The 27,879-nt window shown below is 38.4% G+C and overlaps 1 protein-coding gene and 1 long non-coding RNA gene across 2 annotated transcripts in view; one reads left to right on the top strand and one right to left on the bottom strand.

Moving 5' to 3' along the window:
• Positions 1–27,879, bottom strand: part of iqca1 (IQ motif containing with AAA domain 1) — a 109,714-nt gene that overhangs the window by 32,980 nt on the left and 48,855 nt on the right. Inside the window, exons 7-11 of the mRNA XM_008114078.3 lie at positions 24,176–24,260; positions 23,082–23,225; positions 19,166–19,241; positions 14,301–14,407; positions 12,552–12,644 (exon numbers count right to left, since the gene is read on the bottom strand). Of these exons, the coding sequence (XP_008112285.2) occupies positions 12,552–12,644; positions 14,301–14,407; positions 19,166–19,241; positions 23,082–23,225; positions 24,176–24,260 (505 nt within the window). The remainder of the gene's footprint in view (positions 1–12,551; positions 12,645–14,300; positions 14,408–19,165; positions 19,242–23,081; positions 23,226–24,175; positions 24,261–27,879) is intronic.
• Positions 305–26,995, top strand: LOC103279359 (uncharacterized). The gene is made up of 3 exons (XR_506733.2): positions 305–529; positions 5,453–5,583; positions 25,947–26,995. It is a non-coding gene; the product is annotated as an uncharacterized LOC103279359 (long non-coding RNA).

The raw sequence follows: 27,879 nt of genomic DNA, 5'->3' as shown, positions 1-27,879 counted from the left end.
TGCCGGAGGGATCGGTGAAGAGCAGTAGGAGGAAGTCTCTAAAGATGCTTGGACAGTAGGTGACAGCCTAGGTTTCTTTCTTTTCGCCACACCTTGCTTCTACACCTTATAAAGGGTCTCAAAGGACTTTCCAGGCATGGGCAGAATCAGCGACAGGAGGGGCTGGATTGTTCCCTCCGTCTGCACCCTCTTCATCTCCTCCTAGGCCCTTTTGAAGGCAATCATTATTGCTGCATATGCATGTATTTGACTAAGTTTTTGTGGGATCGCCACTTGTGTGTATGTGTGTTAAGGGAAAAACACCTGGGCAATCACAATTCATAGTTGGGTAATTAGAACAATCAAGGATAACAAGCTTGAACTACTCCCTGAATAGGGTATAACTTGAGGAATGTTTGTAATGCTTTTTGGGACTTACTGAATCACTTGCTTCAGGACTTACTTGGAGAGCCTACTATGCTTGTCTCCTTGCACCACTGAAGAAGAAATCTTCAAAGAAGATGCATGAATTTAATGCAAAGAACTTTATGTGAGTTTGTTGCTTCGGATGGACTGAGTTATTTTGAAGCTGCTTGTTTAATTTTCTCTTTGACTTTGCTACTTAAGAGTAAACTTTGATTTTTCCCATTTTCTAGGCTTGTATTTGCTCATTGTGGATGCACAAAAGGGCTGGATAAGTCTGGACAGGACTGCACGCAATTTGTTTTTTCACAAACCCATGACAGGTTATGGGCCCAGTCTCAAGTCCAGTTTCAGGCCAGATCCAGAAGTAATCCACAAAAGACTGTAGCAAGAACAAATAGTTTTGTTTTGCATTGTGTATTTACTTGCAAACAAGGGAGACGGATCCTGGGGTGAATCTTGCAGCTTTCCCAATGGCCAGGCTAAATGGCAATAACTATTCCATTTGGAAAGTAAGAATGGAAAGTTATTTAAGGAGGGAATCTTTATGGGAATGTACAGAAAACCCAATCCAACAAACGGCTACAGCAGAGCAACAAAGGGCACAGGAAAGGGCCAAAGCAATGCTCATCCTGGGCGTTGATGATCACCAGCTGTTCCATATATGCAACCTGCCTACTGCCAATGCAATTTGGGTAAGACTGAGAGAGGTGCATGCTTCAGACTCAGCAGCAACAGTGGCTGTACTAGCAATCATCATGGACAAGGCTGATGGAGGCATGGCAGCGATCAATCAAGACAAATTCACCAATATCATCGAGCTAGATGTTGATGGAGATCAGGCTGGCAGCTTCATGGCCTTCGAGGTCTTCGACATTCTCGATGTCACAGAGGCCTTTGACGAGGACTTTGCCGGGGCCCAAGTGGGGGCCTTTATGGAAGTCTTTGGTGGCCCTGAGGTCGATAGCGCTGTTGCCGTGGAGGGGGTCAAGGCCTGCTGGCAGAGCATCACCTGTGAAAGTTTGGCAGTGAGGGTAAGAGCTCATGATATGTGCCTCTCTGAGACAGTGCCTCTCTGAGACAGAGGAGGCACTTAATGTAGCCATCGGAGTCTGGTATCTTGAGCACACACTGGCTACATCTCTTGAACCTTGTGGTCAACATCACAAATGGAATTCATCCTATTCATCCTTAATTCCCTTGTCTTTTAGTATTTCGCGTCCATGAAATGCCATTCAGTATTTCCTTCATTTTTTGGAAGTCAGCTCTCCTAAAGTCCAGAATGTGGGTTTGACTTGCCTTAGTTTTGGCCTTCCTTTGTATCGCAAACTGCAAGAGAACATGGTCACCTGCCCCTAAGAATCCGACCACTTTGACTGCAATGATCGGGTCTTCCGCATTTGTTAGGATGAGATCGAGAGTAGCCAATCCCCTTGTTGCCTTTTCTACCTTCTGAACTATAAAATTGCAAGGCAAGTGAGGAATTAGTTAGACTTTGTACTCTTGGCTGCGTTTGTTTTCCAGCTAATATTGGGATAGTTGAAATTGCTATGACTACTATATCTCTTCTTTGTGCCTGTATGGTCAACTGCTGACAGAAGGCTTCATTGAGTTCTTCAGCCTGGCTCAGAGATCTGCAGTAGACGCACACAGTGAGATCTTTTTGAGTGTCTGTTTCCCTTGATTTTTATCCAGATGCTTTCGAGCTGGTTTCCCGGATTGCAGTCTTGCATCTCTTCTGCGGTATAACTATGTTTGATGTATAAGGCTACTCCCCATTCAGAAGACTGCTTCTGATGACCAAGTGAAAGCTCAGTTAGTGCTTGCACTTAGTGGTTGCACAGACTCCAACCATTGCCAGGATATACATTTCCTGTGGATAAGAAGAGGCATCTAAGTTTTCAACCTAAATAGTTTAACATATTTCCCTGGTTAGCCTATTCATTTCATGTACGTACAAGGTGCACTCCGTAAGTACTATGTTCTGTTTGGAGAAGAAGCTGGGGGCAAAGGCGGTCATTAGAAGCTTGGGGCATTGGTTGCTAAACCATTTGTGAGGTGGAAAGATGCAATATGAGTCTTCAATAGTCACCGAAAGACAGAGTATCATCAGAACAACTTGTGCTTGGCTGAAAACTTCTTGCTAATTCACAGTGGAAAACATCCTGATGTAACTCATCATCATGATAAAGGAAAGCAGAAGAAAACAGAAATACACTTCTGCCAATTGTTGAAACTGTTGTCCTTTGTGGCTGACAAGAACTGTCTTTAAGAGTGAACAATGATTCAGGACCTATTTCCCACAAAGAACCTTTGCACAATGATGGTAATTTCAGGGCCTTATTGAGATCTCGTGCCAAATCAGGAGATACTGACCTGAAAAGTCATCTGGAAACTGCAGCTATGAATGCCCAATTTACTAGTCTTGAAATACAGAATGACTTAACAGACATTTGTGGTGACAAGATACTAGTCCAAAAAATTGTTGAAAGATGCATTGCATCAGTGTTTCTCTGTTGTGGCAGATGAAACTTTGAATGTGAGTACCTCCAAACAGTCATTGCTCTATGTAAGGTATGTTTATGTTGAAGCTGCAGGAATAAGAGAAGACTTTATAGGTTTTGTGAAGATAAATGATGGGACAGGTGGAGGATTTGCAGGCATTATTTTGAAAGGTGGATACTCTTTATAAGAAAGACACAGTATTTGGCAGAACGGTTCTCTTCTCTTCGGTGGCATGACTACCACCATCCAAGGTTAGTAGCTTGCTAATCTCCCATATGTATGATTTCACAGAGACCACAAAGAAGAAAGGATTGTTTACCTGTAACCATGTTTCTTGACGTGGTCATCTGTGAATTTAGCACATCCCCGCCCATCCTCTCGGCTATTTCATCATGCCCTGGTCCCTAGCTGCTATCCTGTGGTAGAGGAACTAAGGCTGTAACCCCTCCCACTGGCTATATACCTCCATGGGGAGTGTAGATGGGGCTACCGCCAAAATGTATCCTAAGAGCTGCTAGAAGATTCTGAACTGACTGTGCAGAAATTCCCATACATACGATTTCATAGATGATCAACCTTTTCTTCTCTGTTCTCGACTACTTGGTACAATTTCAGTTGTAATGCAATGAGGCTTTTCTTTCATTTTGGCTACAGATATATATCTCACAACCTCTGCTATAGATGTGGGCAAAACGTCAGGAGAGAATACTTCTGGAACATGGCCATACAGCCCGGAAAACAAACAACAATCCTGTGATTCCGGCCATGAAAGCCTTTGACAACACATTGGCTACAGATTTATTTTTATTTTTTTTTGCATTCTCCCCAGAGGTTTTCTGGCTACAAATTCTACTTCTGTTCTTTACATCCTCTTCAAATGCGAGAGGCATGTAATATTTAAATAGGTTGTAGGGAACATCATAGGAACAGGTCAAGAAGACTATATCATAGAATCATAGAATCATAGAATCATAGAATAGTAGAGTTGGAAGAGACCTCAAGGGCCATCTAGTCCAACCCCCCGCTAAGAAGCAGGAAATCGCATAATCCGAAACAGAAGGCAGAGAAGCTTCATTCTGTCTGCAAAAAGGATGACAAGGAGCAGATTGTAGCAGAGACCATGAACAGCTAACGTCTAAAATTAGAGTAAAGCTAAAGATGTACACAAGATGTACACAAGAATACCATCACTGAACCAGTATACAATGTGTTTATTGTTTTGTTTTCCTTTTCTGAATTTATGCTTCTCACATTCATGCCCCCACTGTTCCTACTGTACATGTTATGGAGTTGTGGACTTTTATTTCACCTCTGTTCATGTCAGCAACTGATCATCCATTTGACTTGACTCCATTTACATAATCAGCCACAGTGCTAGTTATACTTATCCTCTGCTCTTCCCCAATAGTTGACTGAGTACCTTTCAACCTTAGTGTCTCATCTTCTGGCATTATCTGGTATTTCACTTTGAATTGTCTCAACATAGTGTTTTCATGGTAAAAGGCATTCAAAAGTAGTTTACAATTGCCTGTGCACAGTGCTAGCTCCTTTGAGTCAGCTCTGATGCCACTGCTATTTTCTTGCAAATCCTCTATCATCCTCCCCGAACTTCTGTTGCCCAATATCTGCTTGACAGATTTAGTCTGACTTCTCAGTAAAAATCTTCCTGACTTGAGAGACCATGCCAGCAGCAGGCCTACCAGCAATATTGCCTCTTCCCTTACAGGAGCATGCAATCTGAAGGTAATTTCAAATTGTGTGCAACAATTGTGTAGAAAATCAGTATAAAAATACACAAAATGAATGTTGGAAATGTAAGAAACAAGAAGGGACCTATTTTCATGCCTGGTGGATGTGTTCAGAAACATCAAAATTTTGGAAGATAATACATGAAGAAGCCCAAAAAATATTGGCAAAAACATTTCCACTAAAACCAGAACTCTACCTTCTGGGGTTAACAGAGAGCATAACAAACCTTAACCAAAATGAAGACATCATTTTTCCATACATAACTACAGTGGCAAGAATAACCTTTGCTAGATTTTGGAAATTGGAGGAAGTTCTAATGAAAGAACTCTGGCTAGAAAAATTGGATGAAATACATGACATGGACAGATGGACTTATCTAATGAAAGTAAACAGAGGTAAACCATTAAAAATGACAGACTGGGGTCCTTACGAAGAATATAAAAAGAAAGCAAAGGCTTAAAAATAAAGATAACAACGGAGTACCCGAGAAAAGAAAATAAGGTGATCAGGAAACAAGAGAAGTTAGATAACGGATGATAACACAACCGTGGAAAGTAAAAGATGGAAAATCATAGAGAAAAGGACTTCTATTCCCACCTACTAACACCCCCTACCCTACCCTTTCTATGTATGCCTCCCCCTTTTTACCCGCCTTTTTCTTATCCCTCATTGTTTTTTTATACCTATTCCCCTCTTCTTTTAAACCATGTAACACACTATAAGAAATTTGAATAAAAATGTGTGTATATATTATATATAGAAGATCATTACCTCATTTTGCATTGTCTCATCATAGGGACATTACCAAAGACAAGGATGCAGCTAAGTATGGACATTGTTACTGAAGTTCAATGCCCCATCAACCTACTCCAAATAATTACGTACCAGATGGTAGGGGACTGGCATGAGCATTTTGGGACAAATATGGTAAGGATGGCCATTGCAGCACCCTTTCTTTGTTATTTTATAGTTGGGAAGTGGTTACACAGGCACGTACATGGTTACAGATGTTTATTTTTAATTTTTAAAATATGTGTATTCTTTTCTGTAACCATATGTGTAACCTTGAACGTTTTACCATCAGGGCAGCAAAGTAAACTTGAATTTTTTAAGAGTATAATTGCAAGTGATTTGCATATAAAATGTAAAACAGCACATGATCAAAGTATTTATTTTCTTTTTATCAAAGTTGGCAAACACACTGTTTGCACTCTTTTTTATATAAAGCTGTGTAATTTAAAGGCTACCTTCTTTATAAAATATGGTTATCTAAATCTGGTGGACTACTCTAATTTTATTTTATTGGACACAGAAATGAAAGGCCACATTCTTTTTAAAAATTTTACCTTCACCATTGACTTTGGTATAGCTAACAAACATTGCTAGTCCAAAATAGTAATTTCTTAAAGGTCTTCTTCAGTGATCCACAAAAATGTTTGCTACACACAACAATGAAGCACTTTGTTGGAATGTCTTTGATCAGAAAGAATATACCATATTTCTTCGTATAACAGTCGCCAACTCATAATAAATGCACCCCTATTTTTGGGGTGGCAAAATGGATATTTTGCTGTTTCTGACATAATAGTTGCAGCTTTTATTCACTCACACACCTACCTCCTTTCACTTTTTAAAAGTAATTTTTATTAAAGTATACCTTTTACAAAATCATTAAAAATAAAAAGAATGAAAAAGGAGTAAACAGGAATGGAAAGGGAAAAATAAAAGGGAAAGGGGTGAGAAAAAGAGGAGGAGAAAAAAAAGTATGAACTTTCAATCTTCTTCATTGTGGTCTTTAAGTGCCACCTCCTTATTCTATGCTTCCCCTTTTCGATCATCCTCCTTGTGAGACATTTTTTCTTTTTATTAGATTGAACTATATTATCATCTTCCATTTCTCTCGCAGCATATATTCTTTAAAAGCTAGCCAGTCAGTTGTTTTCTTAGGTTTTCCTTGATATTTTGTTAACTAATTGAGTCGATTTGTTCATAATTTCCAATACTTTTATTAGCCATTGTTCTATTGAAGGTGTTTCTTTTACTCTCCAACTTTTTGCATAAATTATTCTAGCTGCCACTATTAAATAAGTAAAATGTATATCCTTATTTGTGTCCGTATCCATATCTATTATTCCTAATTAGAAATAATCTTGTTTTAGTTGTATTTTCACACTAAGTATTTTCTGAATTATTTCTTGAATTTCTTTCCAATAGACCATTGTTTTTCTACACGTCTTCCACACGTGGTAGAATGTGCCCTCTTGGGTTTCATATTTCTAATATTTGCATTTTTATAATAATAATATTCTGCTAGTTTTTGCAGAGTTAAGTACCACTGGTACATCATTTTGTACCAGTTCTCTTTCAAATTGTAGGTGCAATTTATGATTCCAAATCTTCTCCCATTCTTTCAATTTTATTGGATGACCTACATTGTTTGCCCATTTTAACACACATTCTTTAACTTTTTCGGTTTCTGTAGCTCATTCTAGCAATTTCTTATAATTTTCTGTGATTACTTTCTTTTCTGTTACCATTATTCTGTTCCAAAAAATTCTTTTTCAGTGAAGCCTATTGTTTTATCTTTGTTTTATCTTTGTTATAGCATTCTCTTAATTGTCTGTACTGGAACCAGGAAATGTTCTTATAAGTTTGGTTAATTTCTTCCTGTGTTTTTATCACATAAGTTCCATTTTGTTTCTTGAGTATTTCTCTGTATGTGGACCATTTCACCCAACCTAGTTGTCTTTTCTTTCCAGCCTCCAGAGGCGAAATTCATAGTGGGGTTTTAGGATAAAGTATATATTTATATTTTCCCCATATTTTGATCAATTTTATGAAGTGTTTGCCATTTTTTTCAACTTTTCTTTTATCATACCTAATAATAATAATAATAATAATAATAATAATAATAATAATAATAATAACAACAACAACTTGCGACAAAGAACTGGTGGGATCACAAGCCGGAAAAAGTTACAGAGAATGAACATGTCAAGCTACTCTGGGACTTCTGAATTCAGACAGACAAGGTTTTGGAGCACAATACTCCTGACCTCACGATCGTGTTAAAAAACAAAGTCTGGATTGTCGATATTGCAATCCCAGGTGATAGCAAGATTGAAGAAAATCAACTGGAAAAGCTGACACGATATGAGGATTTAAAGATCGAATTACAAAGACTTTGGCACAAGCCAATCAAGGTGGTCCCAGTGGTGAGCGGCACACTGGGTGCAGTGCCTAAAGACCTTGGCCTGCACTTAAACACAATTGGCGCTGACAAAATTCCCATCTGCCAGCTGCAGAAGGCCACCTTACTGGGATTTGCACGCATTATTCGCCGATACATGACACAGTCCTAGACACTTGGGAAGTGTCTGACGTGTGATCCAATACAGCAGCGAGCAGAGTGTCTGCTGTGGACTCATCTTGTTGTGTTTCAAATAATAATAATAATAATAATAATAATAATACTTTATTTTTGTATCCTGCCACCATGTCCCTGAAGGGACATGAGGTGGCTAACAAGGGGCCAAACCCAGAAAAGACAAAGTATAGACAAGTTAAAATATAAAGCAAAACAATAAAATAACAAGCAGTATAAAATCAAAAATGAATTCAAGCACAATTATACATAAATACATAAAACAAGATAAAAAGTTTTAAAACCGTATCAGTTTCATCATCGAGGGGCAAAGGAATAAAAGGGGGGGGGGGGTCAAGGCAAAGTGCGTATTAACTAGGATTTTCCATAAAGTGCCTGGCTGGGTGTTCCAAGGTTTCCAAGATAACGTTAGGGGTAGGATGGGGTGGTGCCAGATAAAGTGCAGATTAGCAGCATAGATGTCTCAAGGGGTCTGTAGTGTCTTTTTTTAACCGAAAGTGCGCTGAAAGAACCATGTCTTAAGTTGTTTAATAAAAGCAGACAGGGTTGGGGTCAGCCTGATCTCCCTGGGGAGGGAATTCCAGAGCCGAGGGGCCACCACAGAGAAGGCTTAGGACCAGAAATGTTTAGGGTTTTGAACATTTTTGAACTTTGGAATATTCAAAATATATATAATGAGATATCTTAGAGATGGGACCCAAATCTAAACAGTAATTCATTTATGTTTCATATACAGAATACACACGTACTATTATATCATTAGAAATCAAAAGTGTCACTATCTCAGCAACCCTCATGAACAATTTTAGATTTTGGAGTATTTCAGATTTCAGAATTCTGCATAAGGGATGCTCAGACTGTACTTTAAAGATAGTCTTGAGATAGTAACACCTTTGCTTTCTGATCATTTAATGTCAGTATTTATCAGTAGAAAGCAACTCAGTCTCAGCCAAGGGTTCAGATGGTGAAAACCCATGAGTACTCTCTGATGAATATGAGTCCTTGTCAACTGGTGGCAGAGATACTGGGGCAGCGACCATCGGCATGGAGGGTTGGCCTGCCTGGAGTGTTGAATTTGGGGCAGCTGTTGTAGGTGGCTGATCCCAACGGGACCCATCATCACCAGGGTATGATGGTCCAAAGTAGTCATAGCAGCCCCAAGGGGAGCGATGCCAGGAGTCATGGTAGTCAGCGACATAATGAAGGCCTTGGGGTCTGATGGAGGCTTGGGGTCTGCCGGAGTGGTTTGTGCCAAAGTGCGCCTGTCTTCCAGCACCAGGAGACAGGGCTCTTGCATTGTTGGCACTGTTACAGTGGTCATGAGGGGCAGGATTGAGGTGCCTGAGGAGGTAGCAGTCAAAGGAGTGCTCCGTTTCCCTGACTTCTGTTTTTTCTGCTGCTTGCTCTGCTGCAGCCCTTTCCCAGATGGTGGAGGCTGGGAAATCTTGGGTCTTTTTGCCTTTGCTTGCTTGATCAGAGTGGGTTGGCTGAGGGGCTGCAAGCTCCTATCTGAAGGTAAGAGGCCCTACTGGGCAGCTCAATCGGTGGGTGAAGCAGCCGGCTCTGATGTCAATCACTTTTTTGGTTGAGCAGGGGGCAGAATGGCCTGCCCACACAGAAGGGTTTAAGTCAAGACTTGTGGTTTTTGCAAGCTTGGGAGGTAATTGAGAGGCACACGTGGCAAGATTAAACTGCATGGCTCTCTCCTAGACAGAACAGGCAGATAGCGTGCCTATCCGTGTCAGGCAGCTTCCCTCCACAGGCCGAAAATTTCTTTTAAAAGGTGGTGGAAGACATTATTGGCCTGATCCAATAGCAAAGTTAAGAAAACAGTCCAGGTCAAAATGAGGTCAACAATGGAGAGACAAAAAGGCAAGTAAAAACTAGTCTCAAAGAGCAGAGAGATTCCTTCGCTGCTGCAATGGTGGCGGACAAAAGAAACTGAGGCAGTAGCCCCTCCCATTGGGGCTACCACCAAAATGCATTGTAAGAGCTTCTAGAAAATTTCAAACTGACTGTGCAGGTGCATAAAATCACATATGTGCGATTACACAGAGACCATGAAGAAGAAGCCAAAGTAAAAGAAACAGAGTCAGAATCCTGAATTGAACTTTTAAGCGACTTGTACTGTATGTAGGAACAAATAAAACTACGTATTATAATAATCAATACAAACAAATAAAAGAAGACAACAAAAAAGAAAGAACAAAAGATCCATGGCCATGAAATAACTATACTAAATTCTAAAATGTAAAGACATATCACTAAGTACCAAAGCCAGAATTGGCGAAGTCATTGTATTTCTGGTTTTTATATATGTTTGTGAAAACAGGACTCTGAAGAAAACTATCAAGAGAAAAATACACTCGTTTCTAACATGGTGCTGGAGGAAAGTTCTCTAGAAAGGATGGACTGCTAAAAAAGATGAATGAATGTGGCTTAGACCAAATCAACCCGAACTCTCACTAGAAAGAAATATGACTAATCTAAGGTTGCTACATGTTGGGACATACCATAAGATTACATGACTCACTGGAAAAGATGGCAGTCTTCATAAAGTGGAAAACAGTGGTAAAACCAAAAAAAGCATACTACAGATGGATTGACTCAATCAAAGAAGTCACACTTTGGATATGGACAACAACATTCATTTTGATAACACAGAGAACATCTGAGTAACTACTACAAGTCAAATAATGCACAGAAGATCTGTTGATGCAACAACAGATTCCATTCTTAATCAGATGTCAACACTGTCAGAAAGCATTTCTTACCCAAATTAAAGCTCAAGGTAGCATTTAACAATAACATTAATAATGTACAAATTAAAATATACATACATCTGGGAGACCATAGCATATTTATGATACTCTCAGTATTCAATAGGATATCCACCAATAGTATGCAACATGTAATTCTTCCCCCTCTTTCCCCCAAATTTTACTTGGGGATCTCTACAAATAACCCATTATCTTTTCACATTTTAATAATGATCACATCATGGAGATTAAATTATTTCCATTTAAGACAGACAATGAACATATGTTCAGCATGTTGGCCAACTGTTCGCTTCCTCAAGGCAATTTCACCGCTACAATAATTCAAAGGTTGTTTTTAATATACAGTGTAATGGAGACAGAGGGAACCCTTTTAATTAACACAAAGTTTTACAAAGCAACAACAAGCTAACTAACTGCCAAGAGCGGAATGGAATAAAAGAAAATATTTTGATTTGTAGCTTTCTTGCAAATTCTACTTCCTGCCTTGCATTTTGTTGAAAACATGTGGGCTATCTTTTTGGCAAGAAAAATCTTAGACTTATGGATGGACATAAAATGGTATATGTATAATCAGCTCTCTGTATCCACAGATACGATGCAGAGCTTGAAAATATTTTTAAAATATTAAAAGAGCAAACCATGATTTTATATAAGATACACCTTTTTACTATGACACAGTAATGGGACTTTAGCAATTTTGGTATCCATGATGATCCTGGAACCAAATCCAATGGATACCAAGGACCCACAATAATGGAAAATATGCAATATTGTTAAAACATTTTTAAAAAAATAGTTGATCAGCAACAGATTTATTTTCTTACATCTACCTTTCTAACTGCATACCCCCCCCCCCCCCAATCCCACCCCAGAATTAAATGCTATTATTTGGGGAGTCTAGGTTTGCAAGATGGCACATTTTGATGTGATGTTATGCATTTTTCAGTGAAAAGCTTTTGTTCACCCCTTGTAAATCTCTGGCCTTCTGGGTCTTTGTGAAAATCTTTGTAGTGTGATTTCCAGCTGACATAAGTACCTTTTACAAGGACTCTAGAGGTTAAGTTTACATGGCTTAAGTGGATGCATATGGTTTCAACTGTACATGCAGGAAAACCTTAAACCATCATATATTATGCAAACACTTCTAACAGTGGCCATATGCTGTCAAACAATTGTGTCTTTATAAGGTAGTTTCAGTCTTCATCACCAAATACATCTCCATCCAATTACCAAAACCACTCCTGCAATCCTTGGCTTTTAAATCAGTGGAGAAGAGAGTACTGAAGAGTAAATAAATATAACATCGATATATGCAGAATGAGAAAGTATCTTTAGCAACACTGAGCTGGTACAAGAGGAGTGATCTTTGGTAAGAGAAAGGAATATTACAAGTTATTTATATTTTCATCATACAACATTGGGGCCCATGAACATAGCTCATAATTTGTACTGCTTACATTTTTTACACCTCTTCTCTATAAAAATGTAATGGCATATATCTAAAGCTAACAATATCAAAATTCACTATTTCTTCAGCCTTTTCAATCAATTAATTTCGGATTAAGTGCTATCAGATAATCAGAACGATAGTATGAACTAGTTTTAGTCTTATCTATACTGTCCGTTTACGTAATCCACAACAGTAGCAATAGTGTTGCTAAGATGACAGCAGCAGTAATATTACCCCTGGCTCATAGTCAACTAATAAAACATTATAACGTTATACTTACCTTTCCCCTTTTGCCCTTTTTCCCCTTTTTCTCTATCTCTCTGTCTACAACTAACTTCAGATTCTTCAATTCCTGACGCATTAGTTCGTCAACCTGTTTGGGCAGATATAAACATGGAGTTTGGAAGATTGTGCTTAAAAATAGAACCTGTAATGAATGAATGAATACAAATCTTGTGGTGGGAATAAAGGCAAACATGCCTTTGCAATTCTTCCTTTTTGGTACAGGCATTTTGTGTTTGTAATCTACTTGAGAAAATATTATAAAATAACAAAATATTAAAGGGACAGGAATGAGCATGACTTTATAATACCTTGACCAGTTTTGGAAAACCAATCTGAAGGACTTCTTTTTTACTAGAACTCAGATATTCCTAAGCATACCTCCACATTCATTTTAATATAAATTGGGATTTCAAGCAATATTTCTGCTACCACTTACAGTTTCTAGACATTAGGACATTTACCAATGTCCAAAGGCAGCTGGTATCAACTGAAGTTGTTTAGGAAATAGGACACTCTGCCCCAGAGTGTGGTGCAGGCTCCTTCTTTGGAGGCTTTTAAACAGATGCGATTTTCCTGCTTCTTGGCAGGAGGTTGGACTGGATGGCCCACGAGGAACTCTTCCAACTCTATGATTCTATGATTCGATGACAGTACAGCTGATTGCAGGTATAGGTGGAACCACAGTCACAACAGATCAGTGGTTCTTAACCTATGAGTCCCCGGGTGTTTTGGCCTATACTGCCAGAAATCCCAGCCAGTTTAGCAACTGTTAGGATTTCTGGGAGTTGAAGGTCAAAACATCTGGGGACCCACAGGTTGAGAAACACTTCAATAAATTAGTTTTAAAAAGTTAAAGCAAACCATAAAATCATAAATATTTGAAACAGGAAACACAGTTAAAATCATATAAACATTAAAACCAAGATAAAAACCTAGAGCTTCCCTTCAACTTCTTTGGCTTAATTTAATGCTTTCTCGAAAAGGAATGCCTTCACTCCCTTCCGGAATGCTATTAACGAAGTGGCCAATCTAACGCTTCAGGCAGTGTGTTCCACAACATAGGGGCTGCCTCCCAAAATGAGCCCTTCCTGATTCTCTTAAGGTACATGACAGAAAGTGCCTTGGTTGATACCAAGGTCTCCCTGTTTAATTGTCTTCCAGGTTTGTACAAGGGGATACAATTGCCTTCAATCCTTCAAACAGCATGATGGGTTCCCTCAAATATTTCAGCAAGGAAAACTGCCCATTCAGTTTATACCAGAGATTGGAATTTTGGCCATATAGGGAATTAAGGACATTATATGGCTTATACTTAAAAACTTTCCTGGATAGGTTAGCAAGATTCAAGTGTTGTTTTTTTCTCTTCATACAGGCATTGGGATATGGTAATTAATTATCTATAAAAAACAGTTCAGTTTTTTTTAAAAGAAACAAATTAGGTATTATGTAACCAGAATAATGAAATGACGAAGAGAGAGCAAAGGAAAGAAAAGGAAATTTATCAATTGAAGGTTCTGATGTCAACTTTTCATATAAAGGTCTAGTGTTTCTTTCCCAGCTCCATTTTCCACTTCACCTCTCCATGCAAACACACTCTCACATAAGTATAGTTCATTTTGAGTCAATGGATAAAAGTGGACTGAAGTTCATTTATATGTATGCCTGACAAGCATTTACTTCTGTATAGGAATCTACACTGGCAACAGCCATTTGTTATATATATGTCCTTCTAGTGCAAGTTCACCTGCACTCTGATCTCTTCTTCCACTTCTTTCCTCTTTTCCTCTTTGATCAGCTCTGGGTCATACTCCTGTGAGAAGTTCCATGCCTCGTCTCTGTTCTGCCAAACATCTATTAGCCAAGAGAGAAGAAATGAAACACTTGGAAAAGAGAATGGCTTTTTGTTTTTCTTTTTTTAAAAAAAGAGCACAGTTTTACACTGAAGTTTATACTGCTAGTATCTGGCAACAAACCTTAACAACGGCCATAAAGTTTAATGTATGAACCAGCCTCCTGAAATGGAAAAATCAAACTTGACTATAATGAGTGAAGTCCTAACCTGCAAGCACTAAGTGAACAAGACCATTGTTATTCTTCTACGAACTATATGTAAAAAATGAGATTTCTTTAAGAAATGCACCAGAACAGATTCAAATGCAAAATCTTTTAAATGCCTTTATAAAATGACATTTGAGATGAAGACTAATGTAAGATGTACAAGGTCTATTTGAATCAGAGCTCAGGAAGGCATGTGGCATTTTGGAAGCACTTTGATTGTGTACTGGAGTTGGATTGGATGGCCTTTGTGGTATCTTTTAAATCTAAGATTCAAAAATAACCAATTTTCTACATGAAAATATGATTTTGTCTGATTTTGTTTTGTAATTGATTTATCATTATTTGATTACGTCATTACAGCAATGTCTCTGACCAACCTTCATTCAGGCCCCCTCTACACTGCCATATAATCCAGATTACTGAATCAGATAACCCACATTATCTGCTTTGAACTGGATTATATGAGTCCACACTGCCATATAATCCAGTTCAAAGCAGATAATCTAGATGCTATATGACAGTATAGAAGGGGCCTAGGAAGAAACGCAGCACAGAATTATATAGGTAGCTATGCTATGCGTATAGCATTACATAGCATAGCATGAAGGAGTTCTGAATATGTGCTACTGGCCAGATTCAGTGTTTGTGTGTGGACCATGACTCAGTGTGACTTTGTACAGCCAAAATATGTGTTTGGGTTTCTGCATAATTTCTCAGAAGGACTGAAAAAGGGTCAGATGTCCAGTTTAACCATTCTAAACATTACTATTCTTTTCCTGGAATGTATGACTTGTTCTGGGTAATGCGATAGCTTGAAAGAAATGAAACATTGCTGTTGGGGCTGTTAGCTTATCAACAACAACCAGTTTGCCTTTAGTAGAATTCTGCAAGATGTCACACAATGACATATCATTGCAAACCATATCTCCTTCAAGTTGGACATTCTGCTCCACACTGCAGGAGAGGGGTGAAATGTTTAAATAAATGTAGGGAGGAAGTGGCTGAGTCTTTGCTCATATATTATAGTAACAGCTAGAATGAATTCTTGCTGTCACCAGCCTATGCAAATGACATTACTTGGCATTACTTAATAGGCATACTGAGAGATGATGTTTCAACTTTTAGAATGAAATAATATTTGACTTCTAGGAATAGTTTTTTCAGCTTTGCTGCAAATGTTCAGTGAGAATTCCTACCTGAACCTAAAGTCGGAAGGTGGTGGAAGGGTATTAATTTCCTGATATTACTCTCATTTTTCAAATAGCTTGATGGATTCCTCAAATATTTCAGGAAAATTACTCTGTATCATTAAGAAGGACAGCCCCACTCAGGTTACATCATAGGTTGAAATTTTGTCCAATGAGGAATTAAGGCCATTATATAGTTTATGATACTTAAAAGCTTTCCTGGATAGGTCAGCAGGTTTCAAGTGTTATTTTTTTCATTCAGGCATTAGTGTCAGGATGCCAACTCCAGCCTGTGAAAAAGGCCAAATTGGTCAACCTGACACGGAATGCAAGGAGGGGTAGGAGAGAAAGACTGTGCTGATAAGGCCAGCTGGTCTTAGTTATGAGAATTGAGGGAGGTTGGAGGGGGACTTGCACAGGAGACTATATAACCCATTATTCTGTCTGCCTCGGCTGAGCCTTTTTTCTTGTACTCTGGTAAAAGGGAAAATAAAGTTAAGTTTCTAGGGTCTCTGCACTGTGTGTGACTTTTATTCCTAGAAGTTCCAGAACCTGACAATTAGAATCTGGTTATTAATTACCTCTAGAAAGACAATTCTTTTTTTTTTTAAAGAAACAAATTATTTATTATACTTAGACAACCAGAATAATGATATCATTTATCTCAGGAGAAATCAACCGAAGTATTTTGCTTGGCAAACACCATAGTTGTGTTCTCATTTTAGAAGATATGTAGCAGTTGTTAAAAACCTTTAATTGAGCCATGAAAGCACATGTTTCTTCCTGCAAGGTTTGAAAGACAAGGCCTGAAAGTTAAGGAGACTGTATTTATGCTGATTAGCAAGGGTATTCCTAGACTGAATTTTGCATACATTTGATGTTGAAAATTGAGAAAAAAATCTTCATTTTCAAAGTTTTATCACTTGAGGTTATATTTTTTAAAATGAAATGCAGAGAATATGCTTTAGCTTTTCCATTTCATTCCTTTTTATCCTCTTCCCCTATTTGTCATGTTAGGAATAAATAGTAAGGACTCTTGTTCCACAGTAGAGACCTTTATTTCTTAACTGATGTTGCTGTTCATTTATGGCATGGTATTTCTGCTGTTTTTAACTGCCATCAAGTCAACTTCCACTTATGGTGACCCTATGAATGAAATATCTCCAAGTTAATCAAATTTGGTAGTGTCAAACCTCTGGACAAGGAGATGTACTGAGTCAGTGGAGACTTTTCAGAGCCATGAGTAGGAGGGAATTCCAGAACTAAATCTGGATATAAACTTATTCCCAGAGCCAGAGGCAGCACAGGAGGGTTTAGATGTGGCAACACCTCAGCCTGTGGAGGCAAAGCAGGAGCAAAATCACGGTTAGGGTTTGTCTCCTCTCTGTAATCAACCATCAGCAGCATCTGTTCAGACCCCCAATTCACCTAAGCAGAGGCAACAAGCTAAGATTTGCCTTAAAGGAAAGGTGTAGAAGTGCTCGTTTAGCTCCAAGGGATCAGCAGGGAGGAACTGTTGAAGTGCAGTCAGGATCCAGCCCATAACTTGTTGGCTTACTATAGTATTTATTTATTTATTTATTACCCACTTTTCTCCCATGGGTGGGATTCAAAGCGGTTTACAGTTTTAAATGCATCAGAATTTACAAACATAACATTCAACAAAAAACATTGCAACTAAACAAACAGATTTCACATTTCATAACCCATATAAAATAAATTAATAAATTACAACATATACTATTAAAAAAAGAAACAGTAGAAGCTATGGGCCAGTTGTGGGAGCGATTTGCATTTATGCTGTACCCACTGTTTGTATTTTGCTGAGAATTTCCGGACCTTGAATTCTGCTTTGGATTATCGTTGACCTGTTAGCTCCAGCGTTGACTTTTGCATTTGAACTTTGGACTATGCTCTATCTGAATGATCCTTGGACTCGACATAGTAACTTTGGTAAATATCATTCCCAGTTGTGTTCTTGAACACTGGTATGGCCGTTAATTGACTGTTGGTCTTTGGGACATCTAATATCATGAGAAGATAGGAAAGCTTGGAAAAGATCATGATGCTGGGGAAAATGGAAGGAAAAAGAAAGGCCGACCAAGGGCAAGACGGATGGATGGTATCCTTGAAGTGACTGGCTTGACCTTGAAGGGATTGGGGGCGGCGATGGCATGGACTGGTCCATGAAGTCACGAACAGTCGGAAACGACTGAGTGAATGAAGAATAAGAATATCTGGGTTAGCCAGCACAGGAGAAAATCTTTCTATTTTTGCATGCTGAAGCATGTGTGTATGTGCATGTGTAAGAGAAAGAGTATGAAATAGGTATAGGTGACAGACAAAGGCTGGCATTATGCTAGGAACATGTGCATGCCTAAATCATCCTAGGCATATTGGGTAAAAATGTTATCACTGTGAAACAGATCCATTCTGCTAGCAACAAAGTTGTGCAGATCGTACGTTCTTCTGTGTCTTGTCTTTTCAAGTTGCCTGGTGTGTACTGCACATTGTACTTTAGCATTATGGTTGTGCATCCTATAATTTGCATTATGGTTGTTCATTTTGTACTTTGCACTGCAGTTATGCATCCTATATTTTGCATAGCAGTTGTGCCTTGTGTATTGTGCATTCTGAAATAGCACCTTATTGACATTTGTTGCACAACGTTTCTATTCTGTACAATGTTTGTATAGAGCTTGTATAGCATATCTCCACATGTGGACAATTATACAAAGGAGATGTCGGATTGCAATGTGTATGCATGTGTGCATGGACATATCTGTGCTTCCCTCTCCAATAACAAATACAGAAGGATTAGTGAGCATCTGGTGGCCTGCGATGGAACTGGTTGATTGTATTTGGTTTGCCTGGCTTCTTTGAATCTATCTATTTATAATAAGTTATGGAACAAGGGATGTTCAAGCTTACTCTTTAAAAACATAGCAACCTTCTCAACATCTAGGAATACGGGCACATCTGCTTTCAGTTAGATTGCAAAAAATTGACTCCCACTCTTCCCATCAAGTCCTCATGATAAATTGAATCTTTTATGAAGAAATCCACCACACCATATCCTGTTGAATAGCTCTGAAATCCCCAGCCACACATTTTGAACATAAATTTTAAAATGCTATTAAAAATATCTAATGAAGCATGCACCCTCACCATGGAAGCATGTTAATTTACCATTTTTACCATTTGTATTTCTAGCACCTTGTTTACATATTATGGTAAACAAGCCCTAAGGTAAAGAACATTGAGAAATTTGTTCCATTTTACTGTTGAAGCTCCACTCTACATCTTCATTTTAAAATGGTTAGGTTATGATAATAAAACATGAAAGGCAAGCTCTTTTACTTGCCTTTGTATTTGTTGTTACCATCTTCCATTATTGAGAGAAAATTACTGGGGGCCATTTTCCATCCTTCTTCTTCCTCCTTGATTTGTCAAACGAAAGTTAGAAACAAAATGAATTAAAAGGAAAGGTGGTTTTACAAAACTGTTACTGTATTAATATCCTGAGTAGTTTGCATCAGTGATCCTATAATGGCATACACAAGAATATACTCTTTTTAGAACCCTAGTGCTCTGTTTCCATGTATTGCAAGGATGCTCTGATCTTTCACCAGCTAATGTTAACATGCTCTCTGTGTGGCAAAACCTGACAGGTGTTTGGAAAGTTTTAGCCAACACATCCAGTTGGGAGGCAAGGGTACATTCAATTCATCGCAAAACATCTGGCTGCTTGATGTTCTTTTGGTGCTTTTCCAGTTGTAAGTTATTACATGGAGAGTCTTTGCATCAAGAGCATAGCTCTCACAACAGGAGCCTACCTGCCTCTTAGGAGAAGGCGTATCTGTCCATCACAAGGCATGGAAGGCCTGTGAACTACTACTGCCTGGTAGTCTTGATCTGTGAGAAATAGTGACAACTTGGGCACTAGCACAAATGTTACCAAAAATCTGGTTGCCTTTTTTCAAAATAGCAGCTGTGTGAGTGTTTCAGAATAGAAAGAAAATGTACAAGTGAGACACTCAAAACTTACAGATTTAAAGCCAACCTTTCTTAAACTATGACATCCGAATTTCCACTACAATATCAAGTGGAAAAACAAACTGGATACTTAGGGAAAAATTGACTACAAGTCACACCATAAACAGGCTATATTTGTCCAATAAGAGCTCTTGCTCAACCCATACAAGTTGATGAGACCATTCATGAAACAGCTACAATCCATCCTGAGCAATGTACTTCCTTCTCACAAGTGGAAGGAGAAAACTTTTCCATCAAAACTGTTTTGTCTCTCAGAATAGAATATAATAACGTTATTGTCATTGTACATTGTACAACGAAATTAAATGCCACCCAATCATATTTTATATGTAAAATTACAAAGCAAAACATCCTTCCTTCCACATTTTAATCACTATTGCACAACTCCTAATGTCATATCAGTGTAAAACTAGAGTTCAATATAGTCATAGCTATAGGATAAAAGCTCTCTCTCAACCGATTTGTCCTTGTTTTTATCATCCTATACCATCTACCAGATGGTAAAAATTCAAAAGAAGAATATCCAGGGTGAGATGGATTCTTAAGAATATTTTTGAGCTTTCTTAAAGCAGAAGGAATTATACCATTTTTCTAAAGAGGAGAGAGGACAACCAATAATTCTGGGGCAGTAGTGGTGACCCTCGGACGCACCTTCCTATCTGCCACTGTGCAATTAGCAAACTATACGCAGATGCAATAGGTTAGAACACTCTCTGTAGCACAGCAGTAGAAAGTCACCAGCAGTTTTTCATTCAATTGTTGGTTCCTTAAAAGTCTCAGATAATAAAATCTCTACTGGGCCCTCTTAACAAATGCTGCAGTAGGAACACCCCAGGCCAGGTCTTCCTTAACAGCAATGCCCAGGAACTTAAAACTGGCCACCCGCTCCATTCAATCTCAATTTATAACCAAAGGCTGAATTTCTGATTTATTCCTTCTGTAATTTATTATAAGATCCTTGGGTCTTATTGTTGCAAAGAACCAAATTATTGTCTCTATACCACTAAAGTAGCCAATCCACCTCATCCCAGTAGGCAGACTCATCCCCTTCAGAGTTAAGCCCCACCACTGTAGTATCATCTGCAAATTTAATAATATTACTATGGTAAACAGGGGTGCAATCATATGTGTAAAACTATAGAGGACTCAGCACCCAGTCCTCTGGAGTATCAGTGTTGAGAATAAAAGCTGAAGAGATATGATTGATTACCTAATCCAGCAGTTCTCAAAGTGTGCTCTGCAGAGCCCCTGGGGCTCCATGAAGCTTCCCTTCTCCTCCTCTGCCTTTCCCTCCAAGCTTTCCTTTCTCTTTCCTGCTCCTCCTCCTCCACCACCTCCCGTGCCACCAAAAGCCTTTTCTTTGCCTTCCTCGCTGCCCAGATCTTTTCCCCCCACCTTCCTTGCTTCCAAAAACCTATTTCCCTCCTACCACTCAAGGGGTCCTTTGCTTGTGTTTTTACATCTCCACTGCGCTTGCTGCAACCTAAGGAAGGAGAGGGATCGGCTTCCCTCCTTGGCAGGGCTCCCCATCCACGCTGCAAGGAAAACCCGGGCTGGAGAAGCCGGGAAGGGAGGCAGAGGTGGAAAGGCGGGAGGGCGCCCTTCGGGGATGGCGTAAAGCCCCCACTGGTTGTGAGTCTGTCCGGTGGGCCAGGAAGGAAGGGAAAAGGGGAGAAGAGAGAGGATGAAGTGGGGTTGGGAAGGAGGCCCTTTCTTTAGCCCCTAAAAACAAAGAGGCGCACAAATTTTATATCCCTCCGTGTTATCCTACATTTTTATCTGACGTTCTGCTGGCCTGTTTATGTTGGATAAGTAAGACTCTATTGTATATACATTGCAATATAATATATAATACATAAACCTTTCTTGGAGCTCCATGAAAAACTTTTTTCTTCAAAAAGGGCTCAGCGGCTGAAAAGGTCTGAAAATCCCTGACCTAATCTAACCCTCTGAGAATATACAGGACAGCCTGTCACTGATCTTAATGTGTTTTGTGTCTGTGTATGTAACAAATGTATTTCAAGGGAAGCCTGCAAGCAAGAAAGTTGAACTTGGGTACATTCTCAAATTTTGGTTTTCATTGCAATTGTATGTCAAATCAAAAAAAACCTTTTTCCTTTAAAAACGGTCTCTCAGTTCAACAAACCAGAAAGCACAACCTATTGCAGAGGAAATGTCATACAAAAGGTCTTGTATACTAATACACAAATATCAATATATTTTATGTTAATTCAGCCCTTCAATTGCTAATAGCCAACAAGAACATTTGTTCTTTTATATATCCCAATTTATGCTGCTCCCATTCCACTGTGTACTTCCAAAGGTTGAATACTGCACTTCATCATGTATCGGAGTAAACAGATCTTAATTAATTCATACTAAAATAAATCTGTGAGTGCGACAAAAATTACTTGTAATTCTGTGCATCTACTAAGAATAAGTCAGTGTAGGGCTTTGGCTAAAATTGATCACTACACAAAAGAACAGGCATCTGGGGGTGGTTGTGATTGAAAAAAGGTGAGCTAAGTCTTTCCTCAATCTCTCTCTCCCCCCCTCCAAATTAGGTTTGTGCAAAACTGTTTATAAAAGCCTGGATAGAGGGCAACTGGGATGGACGTATAAAGGGAGAATAAACCACTGAATTCAATGGAAATGATTCTTCAGAATACAAGATGACTACCAACTTTCAGCAATGCATTGTACACTTTTACATGGAGGTGCCCCTTTTGTGTGTTTTGCATTTGGACTCTCAGGGCTTGTCAACACTGGCAAAAAAAAAAAACACCCACAGTGCCCCAGAGGGTGCTCCTAAATGTCTACACAATTGTATTAGGGACACATGCACATGTAAGTGCCCATTTTAGATGTCGCTGACCTCTTTTGAGGACTGTGGCAATTGGTGTTCTCTCACTCCCCTTCGGTATCCAAAGCACATCCCTTACTGTAAGGTCCCTGAATCTGTCCTGAAAAGCCATTTCTTGTTTTGCAGCCATTTACATTCTCACAGCCAGACATAACATTAGCACGGAGATCTGCTGGGATGCGCCAAAGATCTCAGTGCTGATGTAACCACTTTGCATCTGGCTACAGAGACATAGCCAAATGCTTCTCCAGTCCTTCCATGCTTGCCAGAAACATGAGAACAGTCATGTAGGGTGGCCTTAGGGGCTTTATAATAAATCTGGGGAGGATATATGTTTCAATGAAGCATCCAAATGTCTTGCCTCCCCTTTCTTTTTTGGTTTCTTCTCTTCTTTTCCTTTTCCTTTCTTTTTCTTTTTTCCCTTTTCTTTCTTTTCCTTTTTACCCTTCCTTTTGCCTTTTTTCTTCTTTTCTTCTTCCTCCTTAGCAGCTAATTCAGCAGCAACCTAATGGAAAATGAAGAAACAAAAACTATCTAGATGTTTAAACATGGCCGTTAAGAATGATAATCAATTTACTGTACATACAGCATTTTACATGAGATCTACACCATTAACCAGAAATCTGTATTGTAATTTAACAGACACTATTGGGCTATTAGATGAATAGAAAAAAATGAATTAAAATTTCAAAGTGATTATAGACTCCAAGCTATTTTTACTAAGTAGCTTCAAGTAGACAATTGACTATATGGAAAAAGGGGATTTAAATATATATCTATAGTGTTGTCATCTTGGTTGCACAGCGGGAAGTTTTGGGGACTGGCAGTACAGATGATGAATATGCAACATAGGCAGCCAGGGAATGAAATGTAGCATTTTTTGCTTCAGCTAATCTGTAGTATGCATGTTGGAGGTGGGGGTTTAAAATATTCAGTTTTTCCACTTTTGTTGGGAACCTGTCCGCCAACATTAAGTTGAGGGCTTAACATCAAAATGTTATTGCTTTTGTACCAGGAGATTTTCTCTACAAAACAAAGGGTCTCAATGACAATTACATTTATCATTCTAAAAATCTTATGGCATGGAACATCAGGCCTCTTTTATTCTGAAGTCTTCACTATCTGATATCAGTACAGATAAATCCTTAAACACATTCTGTACTATTTTACTTTGCACCATGAATTCTTCCATTCAAAAGGAAAGATTGTTATATTATTTATATTAGTAAATAATTGGTAGACAAATACATGTAATATGTGTGAAGGTCTGGAAACACATTTTAAAAAATCAGAAAATGTACCCTCTTTCCCCCTAAAGTCATTTTTTTTCTATACAAAATTGAAATGTGAAAATGAAAAGATTTTCTCGATTACACTAAATTATATATGCATAACTCAAATTTAACACAAATTCTTATGCCAGCCCAATTTCCTTTTTTCTAAAACAAACGTTACCTCCTCTGGAGTTTTTTCAGAAAAAAGAGCAGCTGAACCCCCTTGTTGTTCATCAGGATAGTCAGGAAACCTTCCTGTAACATGCCTGTATGGAAGCAAATGTTTCGTACCATTTTAATTTCTTAATTCACAGCATCCTGTAGTAATACAAGAAAGATGGTGTTCATATATTTACATGAATTTGTGATGTAGAGAGCTAAACTAGACAATTGAAGGTGTATTGTAGTATGTTGGAATTAGTTATGCACTTCCAAGATGTGGCTTCAAACTTATTTCAGCTAGGGCAATGCTACTCATGGTGTTGGTCTATGCCAGTGCTTCCCAAACTTATTTAGCCTACCGCCCCCTTTCCAGAAAAAATATTACTCAGCGTCCCCTGGAAATTAATTTTTTTACATTTTTAATTGCAATTAAACAGAAAGATATATGTATTAATGTTTCTACCTTTTTCGTAAAATATAGTAAAGAAAGGTGTAAATTAAAAACATTGAAGGTTGAAATAATGAAACTATTTTTTGAACTCAGAATAGAAAGGTAATACAAAAAATTGCACCTGTGGCCATCACCGCCCCCCCCCCCCCCCCCGGATCACTGCAGCGATAGCCCCCACTTTGGGAATCACTGGTCTATGCTATGGACTTGGTGTCAGTCCCCAGGCTGCTAGTTGTTCATCTTTGGCATGTATCCGGGAAAGATAAAAACCATGGCAGCCAATGAGCTGGGAGGGATACAGGTCCCTTACATCCAATAACCACATCTACCCTTCTGAAGACAGAACTCTTTTCTGCCATCATAGGGAGATCCAATGTATTTTATGGTCTCTGAGATGCCTTCACCAAAGCATAAGCTTTACTTTATTAAGCACCATTTAGATAATCTCACATGCTAGACTATTGAGCCAGGCTCTCATATTTGGCAACATTTTACTGAGTTTACTCCTGTTTCATAATAACCCTGTGCTAACAACATTTTTATGTGTGATCTTCCTCCTTTGAAGTTCTCCCATCCCATAACAATGGCTCTCTCTTGCTGTACATAAATATCAAATTGGATGATATACAGATTCCTTTTAATGCGAGATATTTCATCTATTGACTAATATATCTTTCCTTGACTTTTAAAAATAATTTCCTCAGTGAATTAAATCCATGACTAGGAAGCAAATTTTCTCTTTGCGTTTTAAGGATGTTTTGAAATCAACGTTTTCTGACCATGAGAGGAAAAAAATGCATTTGCATACAGAAATATTGCTAACAACAAAGAATAGGTGCATGGCACAAGTCCAGTTTTGTAGTTCACTCAAATAATAGAAGGTGGCCAGATTATTATTATTATTATTATTATTATTATTATTATTACTACTACTACTACTACTACTAGTATTATTTGAGACTTTTATACCATCATTTGAAAAATTGCTCTTGGCACTAAAGCAGAACTACATTTGATTTGGCTTGCTTTATATTTAGGCCACATCAGAGAGAAATGTGTTGTTAAAAACAAGCATAACTAATGACTCATTGCAGCCCTTGATTGCCCTCAAGTCAATTCTTCAGCAATTTCAGCTGTTCCCGTTATTAATCTGTCATCCTCTGTGGGGAAAGACAGTCCAGCATGAGGCATTGGTTTCAGACGCTGGGCTTTTGTGTCATGCTCTATTGCACTGTGCCTCGACATTCTGTAATTAGTCAATTTTTAAACATATGTATACCAGCTGAATCTCTGCAGTGGGAGAGTCTGACATGCTGTTTGCTGTTCTGTCTTGACTTAGCAAAAACATGCAAAAGAACATGCTAGAAGTCCTTCAGTGCAAAAAGAGTTCCCCTGAATCTTGAATCCAGAAGGAAGAATGTGATCAAAATCTGCTGTTCTACAAACAATTGTGCATCCATGGAAAGGAAATACGACATGGTAGCAACCAGGTGGCAATTCTCACAATTCTTAGTAAGAAATCAGGTATTATAGGTGTCATAGTCTAACAACATATCAGCATCAGGTTGCCTATGCCTGCAATTGGGAATGAAAGTGCCTCTTCCCTCCTGGGCACTGGGATGAAGAGGGATGTGATGAATATATACTGGCTTCCTGCTATGAAAGGCTGGTATTACCATTATGTGTTTATGCCAAGAATCAAGCATGAGCAAAGGGATGGAAATATATTCCATTTACATCAGCATCTTCTTGGAGAATGGACCATGCCAAAACTTGGGCATCAACTGGGTCAAGATATTTATCAAAATAATAACATTCCTTTTTATTGTACAGCTATGAGCCCTGTTTTTATGCAAACAATTTGCTAGCCTGTGTTATTGAGAATAGCGGACGCAGCAGATAACAGCCATTTTATACCATTATTCAAATGGGTTCTCCATGTCTGTTCTAGTGTTAAACTGCAAGTGTAGAAACTATTACCCACTAAAGAAAGGAGATCCCCTCTTACAAAGGGTTTAATACAACATTATTTGGTATTGATAGTGACTCAAGCACAAGCCCTATAATGTCCTTTGGTTGGAATGGAAAGGATTGACCTTGTATGTACAAGGAGCACAGAAGGCCTTTAACAAGTAACAGAAACAGTGATTATTAAGGATTTAGAGACTCCCAAAGATCAGAGAAACCTGGTTGTTCTGAAGATTGTAATGAAGGATTGATTTTTCTCAAAGATCTTCTCATGTTTATATTGACACAGAATTAAGGAATGTGTTAGTCACACTTTTGACTCACTTTGTTAGTATCTATGAATTTGTACTGACATTGTAATTCTGTGATAATGCAGTTGTTTTATTATATTAATATAGGATACAACTAATAAAATATGAAATTCCACTTCTCTGTGTTCTTTGGATTTTAGGTATTATGTGATCAGGTCAAGAAAACAATTTTCAGACATGTAGTGCAGGAGTGGATAAACTGGGACACAACAACATTGAGTGAATCCCTATGCCTCTGTTAACAAGATTAGCTCAGATGCTAATTTTAAGGGGTTAACTTTCAAGGAATTTTCCCAAGATTGTCTTCTCTGACAGGCTGCACTTGCACTAAAACGGACATGTCTGAACATAGCAAATGATTTCTGGTTCTTTCTTAAAGAGCTGAAATGTAAAAATATTTTAAGTCTTTTGTAGGGAAAGGCATAAATTAACTGAAAATATTTTTAAAAGCATTCGCTTTTTGCCCCTAGCATATAGGAGAAATTTCCCTTTTCAGAATGTTTCATCACGTATAGAAATCACACCAACATCCTCTAAATTGTCATCTTTTTGATCATTTATATAAGAATGAAGTCCAAAGTATGTGTATGTGTACACACACACACACACACACACACACATGTGGTTCTTATCAGGAAAATAAATATGTTCCTGGAACCTTTATACAAACAAACAAAACCAAACCTGCAATTTACAATATTCAGTAATTGATTCCAAAGGTCTACTATAGCTGGGATTAGCAATTAGTCTTAATTTTCTATTACTTCTTTTGTAAAGAAATATAAACCAGAATGGGGTTTTTCTGATAGTCTTCCTACCTCTCATGCTATAAGGTAGTCTTCCACTATTCTGCCCTTTTTCCTTAATGGGTTTTCTCTAATACAGATAAAAGGACAATGGGGAAATTTTGAACACTGAGAATAACATCACATAAATTTATATGAATGCGGTAATGCAACTGCGCACGAAAGGCCATGTGTGGAATAGGGATGT

The sequence above is a fragment of the Anolis carolinensis genome, chromosome 1 (genome assembly GCF_035594765.1).
Source record: "Anolis carolinensis isolate JA03-04 chromosome 1, rAnoCar3.1.pri, whole genome shotgun sequence".
Taxonomy (NCBI): Eukaryota; Metazoa; Chordata; class Lepidosauria; order Squamata; family Dactyloidae; genus Anolis; species Anolis carolinensis.
The sequence above is the reverse complement of the archived record's forward strand: the minus strand, read 5'-3'. Positions and strand labels throughout refer to the sequence as shown.